The 8,496-nt window shown below is 35.1% G+C and overlaps 1 protein-coding gene across 1 annotated transcript in view; it reads left to right on the top strand.

The window, feature by feature from the left end:
• Nucleotides 1–8,496, top strand: part of mts (protein phosphatase 2 catalytic subunit mts) — a 37,221-nt gene that overhangs the window by 22,614 nt on the left and 6,111 nt on the right. Inside the window, exon 4 of the mRNA XM_072539861.1 lies at nt 6,648–6,940. Within this exon, the coding sequence (XP_072395962.1) occupies nt 6,648–6,940 (293 nt within the window). The remainder of the gene's footprint in view (nt 1–6,647; nt 6,941–8,496) is intronic.

An 8,496-nucleotide genomic window follows, 5' to 3' on the forward strand; every position in this document is an offset into this window, starting at 1 on the left:
TTGATATTTGGATTTTCAAACTTGATCCTTCATAAATGTCCTTATTTCTTTTGAGATTGACTCTACTTTAGGGAAACTCGAATAATTGCAGAGGTATGAGTAACGTCTCCACCTTGCAGTTTTAGGTTAAGGCTGTTCAACGAGACAAAGATGTCTGACAAATAAGACAATATTATTTGGGTACAATGTTTTTTGAAGGCCATGCTTAGTTCATTTTGCTTTTGCTGATCCAAGAAGGTGATAATTTCATCTCAACAAAGAGTTTTAAATAGTCGAGTATTCAACGCACTGTTTTTTTATGTAATTCACTACTTTACTACACATCTATAAAACAGCATTCAGTTCGTTTGAAAGAGTTTTTGCTGCCAAGGCTTGTCGATTTTTTTCAAGGCTTTTCTCTCTTACTAATTGTACAAATCCTGAGCGAGAACCAAGTATTGAAGGCGCGCCATCCGTACATACACCGATCAGTTTTTTCCAAGAGAGTTCATGGTTGTCAAAAAAGTCTGAGACTACTTTCATATCATCAATAGCTTTTGTCGTGGTCTCCAACTCTGTAGAAAAGATTAGCTCGTCTTTCATTCTTTCGTTTTCAATATACCGAACATAAACAATTAACTGAAAGCATTGTGCTATGTCTGTACTCTCGTTTTGTATGTCTTCGGTCATATCATCAATGCGACGTTTCACAGTATTGTCAGAAAGAGGTATTTGAGATAACTTTTGCTAACTTTGCGTTCCAAGAATAATATCAGCTGCCTTTAACAAACACGGTGTAACAAGCGTCTTTCCAATAATATGGCTCTTCTTTTCTTTAGAAATCAGAAGTGATAGCTCATATGAAGCTTCAAGCACTATTTCAGAAGACTGAGCCGCAAAACCAGTACTATTCAACTTAATGCGTTTTCAATTTTCAGATTTGGTAGCAAAAAATTCCTTTGGTTTGTCCTTAAAAGAGCTATGTTTGGATGACAAATAGCAAATTACACACTGAGGATGTTCGACATTATCTTTACGCATACAAATAAACCCATATTTGATATAATCATCATTATACTTTCGTCTCTCTGCTGAGCTCAGCTTGACTACAATAACTTCTCTCACTCAAATGAACGAAATCAATGAAAGTAAATTACGACAATTAAAATTTCACAACACGTACGCTTTTATAATGCAAAAATACCTGCAGGCTAGGCCTAGGTATCTCAAACACTTGAATCACAATTGATAAGCTGCGGTTAGCTGGCCTGCGTCTGGTGGTGGGACGGAAGGAGGGAAGCAGTGCTTGGAAACGCTCGGTTGTCAAATGCGCGCTATTGCCACATTGTACGGCTCACATTCCATTCTTTCAAGCATTCAATTTCAAATTTATGTGTAAAGTCAGATGTTACAGTGGTTTGTTTTAATTTGCTAAATACCATGGTTAATTTAGAATTTTAGAAATAATACCTAAATTTAATTTATTTTTCGAATTGTCTCCCCCCCCCCGGCATGTCCTCACGCCTCTCAGTTTGGGAACCTCTGGTTTAGGACATTTCCTTACAATTTAGTAATAAATATATTTCGGGTACTAGCGTCATATAAACGTATAATTAATAATATAAATATATAATTACATACCTAAACACATAAGTTGTCTTCTTCCAAAAAGGAGACATCATCATCATCATTAGTTTCTTTATTTCCCAAAGAAATATTGATATTGACCTATTGACATATCGAGTTTCCAGAATGTTTCTTCCTGTGCTATGACACGTCTTAGCGAGAGCGCCCACCAAACTGGCGTGACATGTAACATGGCCGTGACATATCACGGCACTAGCATGGCAGGTAGCGCACACTAAAGTAGCATGACATTAAAAAGGCCAGTTAAATTCAAAATATCGCCCTCTGAAGAAAACTCGTCCGCAACGTCTGTTTTGGGTACACCCTTATTGGAAAGAGATGCAAGGGCATAGTAAATTTAGTGTATTTAAAGAATTAAAAAATTCCGGACTTGTGTTGTCATAGATACCTGGAAATTTCTCAATTAATGAGACAAAAACAAATATTAAATTCTAGACTGTATTCCATATTTAAATTTTTTAACGACGTGTCATAGCAAGCTGCATGACGCCACTGTCACTGTCATTTTGGTGTGCGCTGAATCATTCGTTTGCATTGGTTACATTTTAAGTAACATACTAGACGCGCGCTACTTACTACTTGCCAGTTTGGTGGTGTTCTCCCTTAAGGCTTTTTGCCAATTGTCTGATGAAATTTTTGACATGGAGTCAGATAATAGTTGACGAACATCTTGAAGTTTAAATGTTCTATTCTTTCTCGCGACATATACCTTCATTTGAGCCCAGATTAGTTCTATGGATGTAAATTCACAATAATAAGGTGGTAATCGCAACACTTTAACTCCACGTTCATTTGCTATTTCATCTACACTATACTTAAATTTTGTTGAATATTGTTTGCCTAGCTGCAATAACTCTTTTTTGAGTAAAACTTCTGCTGGCATTACTATTTCTTTGGTTATTAGCCAATCCAAGAGTTCTTGCATTCTTTAATATGCAGTTCAATGTACATTCGCAAATTTTATTGACAATGAGCCTCTAAAATTCTCCACAATTTTTCCCCCAAAAAATCCATCCATTTCAGCTTATAAAAATTCCCCCAGACGCTTTCAAATTTCCCCAAAAATGAAGGAGGGGAAATACCCCAATCTGGCAACTCTGCATTTCCAGCGCCTAGAAATTAAAAATTCAACACATGCAATTTTTGTATAAATTTCGACTGAACTATCTTCGTCAGCTTTTCTATCTTCTATGTTTATTATAAAAAAAATAAATGTTTTTGTTAACTATAGAAATATATGCTTTATTTTAATTATTGCATTAATGCAAACATCATTAAAAACTATTATCAGACTATAAATAAATATCTTGGATCATTTACAATGTACAATAAGATTATTGTTTTATTTTGATTCATGGATGACCGAATGTATATAATAAAGAAATATCAATTTAAAACATTTGGTTGTTGCTGTAACCCGAAGATTATTTTCATTAGATAAATTCGAGAAAATGACAAATGCATACGTGCAGCGTTAATTATTTAAAAATATTTTCTTTATTTTTTACCATACAACGCATTCGGTGACCATTAGTTAAAACACTTTCAGACTTAATTTTTTTTCTGCCAAAAAATTGTTTTACTTAATTGTTTCCAACTTCCTGTAATAATTGTCCGGAAGTCATGACATGCGCCACCAGCATACATAATACAAGTTCAAAAATCGTTTCTAATTCTCGAAAACATTTATGTTTCGTGACATATTTTAAAACAAGTTTAAAATTCACTTAAACAAAGTAAGACCTGGGATTTTTCACACTTACTTTTTGAACTTTTTGTATAACTGTTTAGAATTGTCTAGAACTTAAAATTAACGATTGGAGTCTGCCTCGTTTTGGAATATTTATAGGACACCCAGAACACGCCAAACTGTCTGCATGGTAAAGTGCAGTGAATCTATATGGGATTGTTGACTTTTCTGAACGATATCACGTCAATATTCTTACCTCGAAAAGTCAATTTTTGTAATCGAATGAAGGTGCAATTAAAAAATTGGTTTCACTCAACCCATGGACACTTATCTTTCTCTGTCGTTGCCCCATTTCTGTGGATCGTGATTTTCCCTAATACATTCAACTAGATGGTTACATTGGTTCGTATCTTCAACTGTTTTTAAGTGTTTCGTAGAATGAGCGGCCTGTTTAATGCCAGATTTAATCAGTACACCGAGTCGGTGATTGCCCCCTTGCTCTCCTTCCTAGAATGTTTCCAGCGGTTGTTCTAAATTATTTTTGTTTTTGCTTACGAATTTCCAAAAAAAAAACAGGTTATAAAAGACAGGTTATAGTTGCTTTAATATGCACATATAATTGATGGGCGTTTAACCAGTACACAGTTTCTTTGTTCTAACTCATTTTCTGGGTCTATTCCAAAAAAGTTGTCATACCAATGAACAGAAATGATTTTATTGTCACTAGTGACGAACGAGTCACAGATACAATGACGGGTTTTTTGTAACTCACGTTTCAGCTTCAGTGGACACTCTTTGAGTCTGATATTTTAGTTGGATCCAGAAAAATACCGCGTTTTAGAAGTTACCGCAGTAGTAATAGCTGCATAACGTAGTTATCTCAAAATAGTTACTGTGTTGATCAACAAATAGATCATTAATCCATTGGAACTGCATATTTTCCTGAATATTACTAGGAAGGGAAGAGTAGTTTAGCCTTTATACACAATGGAGGGATATATAATGCAAAAAACACGACAAAGCATAAATATTTTTTCTTTGCAAAACACATTGAAACCAAAATAGGAGACTATCAGCAGCGATTTAAGGAGCGAAGCTCAACAATAGATGCAATACACATAATCACACAGTTAATTGAGAAAAAGTATGAACATGATATTGACTTACACATCCTCTTCATAGATTTCAAGCAAGCATTTGGCAGCCTAATAAGACCATACCTAATAGAAGAAAAATCTTAGAGATCCCAATGAAACTTTTAAAGCTTATTAAAATGACAATGGAGGGATCGACAGCAGTAATCAAATCGTGACCTTCACTTGTGTGTCTCCAGAATCTCTCCATCTCATTTCTGTTGTTCACATGACTTAAATATCCATTCTCGTCATCTCCTGTATTCCATTGTTGATTTTTCCTGCTTTGTATAAGGTGCAGATTTTATATTCTTTCTGCATTTTAATTTATTATCTTTTGGTGAACTTAAAACTGTCCTCCTGGGAGAACTGATCGGAAGACTTACTCCGGAATTGGTTGTAGTATTGAGCATTGCCGTGATAGATTGACTAGGGCGTAACGCTGTGGATCTTTTGTGGGATATTTGCGCTACTTGTGCTTCTCATCCTTAATCGTTTGACCGAATCTGTGGTTTATTCACCTTCGGGATCGATTTCTCAACCCCAGGACAAACGGGTGCGCTACCTCTTACCAACTCATCTGTCCGAAGCTGTTGGCCATTCGTTAGTAGTAGGATTGTGGGCGTGGGTAGAAGCGTAAGGTAGATTTAAAGCAACAATTTCCGGAGTTATGCATCCAAGCCTTAACGAAGCACCCAAGGGGGTTTGGCAAAAAATCAAAATAAACTTAAACAAAATACCTAATATGCTCCAGGAAAAATTTAGTTAATGGAACTAATGACAGAAGCATGGTAATCAGGGAACGAATTCTGGCAGGAAACAGATACAATATATTTCTAAAAAGAAAGAAGCTTACTCAGAATACTAAACTAAAATTTTACAGGGCAGCAATTGCAACAGTAATCGCATTTGTGCCGGGCACAGAAAGATGAAAAAAGATTAAGGATACTCTAGAGAAAACTAATTCGGACAATCGCAGGCCCACTAAACTTAGATAAATTTAGAAAATTGATGAACCACGAAATTAGATAATGTTTGAAAGGAGAAGACGTCGTTAGATTTATCAATACACAAAGACACATGAATGGTGTATCTAGAAAGGAGAGATGCAGATGCGATTATCAAGAAAATCTTAAACAGGAAACCAGTAATAGAGGATCTTAGGAAGATAAGTTAGAAAATAAAAATCCATACGCAGAAAGAATGGAAAAAAAAAATCGGTTGCCTGTAAAGTCGGTTTTACGGGCGAAGATTTTACGTGACAACGTCTTTTTCTCGGTAGAATATTTATTGATATAAATATTATTAAATTGCACAATAGGAACAAGGAATTGAATAAAAATAAGAATTGCACAAATTTTAACTATAGAAATATATTTTGTTTACTAAAACATTGTACATGTAAACTTAAACTTAACTAATTTCTATTTGAGTGATTTTGTTGAGGATAGGACGATGATAGGAGAAATAGCATCGCACCAGCGGACCGATCATGTTTGAGTGGGAGAGAGACGCAAGGCATTCGCCGGTCCGGCGGGCCTCTCTCTCGTTCGGTGACTCATCGTAACAGACGTGAGCGGGCGTTACACTTTTTCATGAGTGACTCCGAGCCACAACCTAATTTAAGACGTTGTCACGTCAATATCATGGAGTAAGCCAGTCACACAACCTATTGTAAACCAAAAAAAGTAATCCGGACTGATCCTCTGCGACAAATGAATCAAAAGAGTGTAGATGCCATTATGTTGATGGTATTGTTGTACCACAAGGTGACCTTTGAACTGAATTATTGATTCTTCAGTACATAAATTTTCTTTCAGTTGTAATTACGCACACCGATTTTTAAAGGAACTGACTATAGGACGTAATTTCCAAAGGTTATCATTGTTATCATGCTCGCCATTTACATTAATAATATGAAGGTTATTTCTAAGACATTCAAGTCTATTTATTAGCAGTTCAATGTCATTTACAAATTTTATTTTTTTAAGCAGGTGTCCAATAAATTCTCAATCTCAGCAAACTAACCATTACGATCTGTACTACATCTTATGGCGACTATATTTTAGTTGTACTGTCAGTATATCATCAACATGTATGGTACATTTTAGCAACTAACTTGTATTGTAACATTTTACGGATATGAAAACTTTTTGCCGATATAAATAGCATTGTACTTTACGATAACTTCATTCCAGGTACCTCATGAAGGTCCAATGTGCGATCTTCTATGGTCTGACCCGGACGACCGCGGAGGCTGGGGCATCTCTCCCCGTGGAGCCGGCTACACCTTCGGACAGGACATTTCAGAAACGTTCAACCATACCAACGGTCTGTCTTTAGTATCTAGAGCGCATCAGCTCGTCATGGAGGGTTACAATTGGTGTCACGAAAGAAACGTAGTGACTATTTTCAGCGCCCCCAATTATTGCTACCGATGCGGTAACCAGGCGGCCATTATGGAATTAGATGATGCCCTTAAATATTCATTGTAAGTATAGTTTTATCTTATGTATATTTTTGTAAATATTTGGATTGACAGAGCTCTAATCGAACCACTCTATATAATATTATGTGAAAATGTAAATTTCGGTCATTTCTGTAAGCCGAGATAAAAGTTTCAACATCCACGAAGAGATTTGAAAGCTTTGTAAAAAAATTCTGAAGTTACACATTATACGTTGACAATCTGCAGAAAACAACAAAATAATCGAGAAAGTTTCGCAGTTTAAATAATTAGGTCTTACTACAAATGAGACTGTGACAGTGGGATTAAAATATTTGGATCGGTATGGTCAAAACGTTTGCTAAAAGTGAAATTCTGCAACAAAACATGTGCTTCATCTTCAATAAAAATCAGATCAGTAAGATCTTCCATTTGTTTAACTGCTAATACGATTAGCAAACCTCCGCTATGACTATGAGGGAATTTAATGAAGATTCCATAAATCTTTTACCTATTCTTTTGCACACGCTTGCCATCTGGAAATACTTACAAAGAATACAAAATTTATTGTTTAGTTAATTCCTTTCGCTTTAAACGTGTTTGAGACTGAACAAAAATATTAATTAAAATCAAATAAGAAGAATGAAGTATGTTGTTTATAAACAAGATTTTGCCACAGTAAGATACTGTAAATGTAAACGTTTTGCCACTGGATATTTAAGCAGCCCAGAAAAACCATAACACGATTTTCGTTACAATAATAATCATTTATAACTAAGAATAAGGTAACATGCGATACAGTGTGCTAATGATTGGAAAACTTTGGACCAGACAAAATAGAAGTATATGTAATAAAACTAATAGATGATAACAACATAAAACTACACATAAAAACACATCTCTTTAACAACATCTATGATGTAATGCCAAATGGTGTAATACCAACTATGAAAGTTGCAAGATTTTGCATTTATAATCAAACGTCGGGCTACATACAGTGGCATCTGTCTTGCATATCTCTGCAATTTCTGCCATTTTATTGTATAACTTCTTTGCACGTCTTTTATGTACAGATAATGCCGCAACGGCCACGCGCTTCGCTGTCTCGTTTAAAAGTGAACTACTCTTAATTTTTATTGCTAACTGTTCACATTCACAGCAAGTGTCTACCTGTGGACGTCAAATGATAGAGAAAAATGTTCCTGGAAAATCTTTAAATAAAATTCATATTTCACTGAATTATTATTATCAGGAAATTTGGCACAAAATAGGTCATACATAATTCGCACATTCATTTTTTTTTTGTCTAAGTAATGCTTCCCTTTCCCCGTGTAATGTGAAATCTTAGTGGGAAAACTCCCAATATGAGTCTTAATCTGTTCTATTAAATTTTCAGACTTAGCATTTCCTAAAATATTTTTTCCACGTTTATCTATTATAGTGGTGCTTTTCCTTGTACAAGAAACTTAGAAATTCTTCGAATTCTTTCATGGCTCACAGTCTGAATTCCCATGAAAGCTTTTTTGCAAACAATAATTTTGCTCCCGAGCCTGTCACGGAGTAACTAATGTTATATCTTCTATTATTTGGATTTTCATTTC

This window comes from Diabrotica undecimpunctata, chromosome 8 (assembly GCF_040954645.1).
Source record: "Diabrotica undecimpunctata isolate CICGRU chromosome 8, icDiaUnde3, whole genome shotgun sequence".
NCBI classification, from domain to species: Eukaryota; Metazoa; Arthropoda; class Insecta; order Coleoptera; family Chrysomelidae; genus Diabrotica; species Diabrotica undecimpunctata.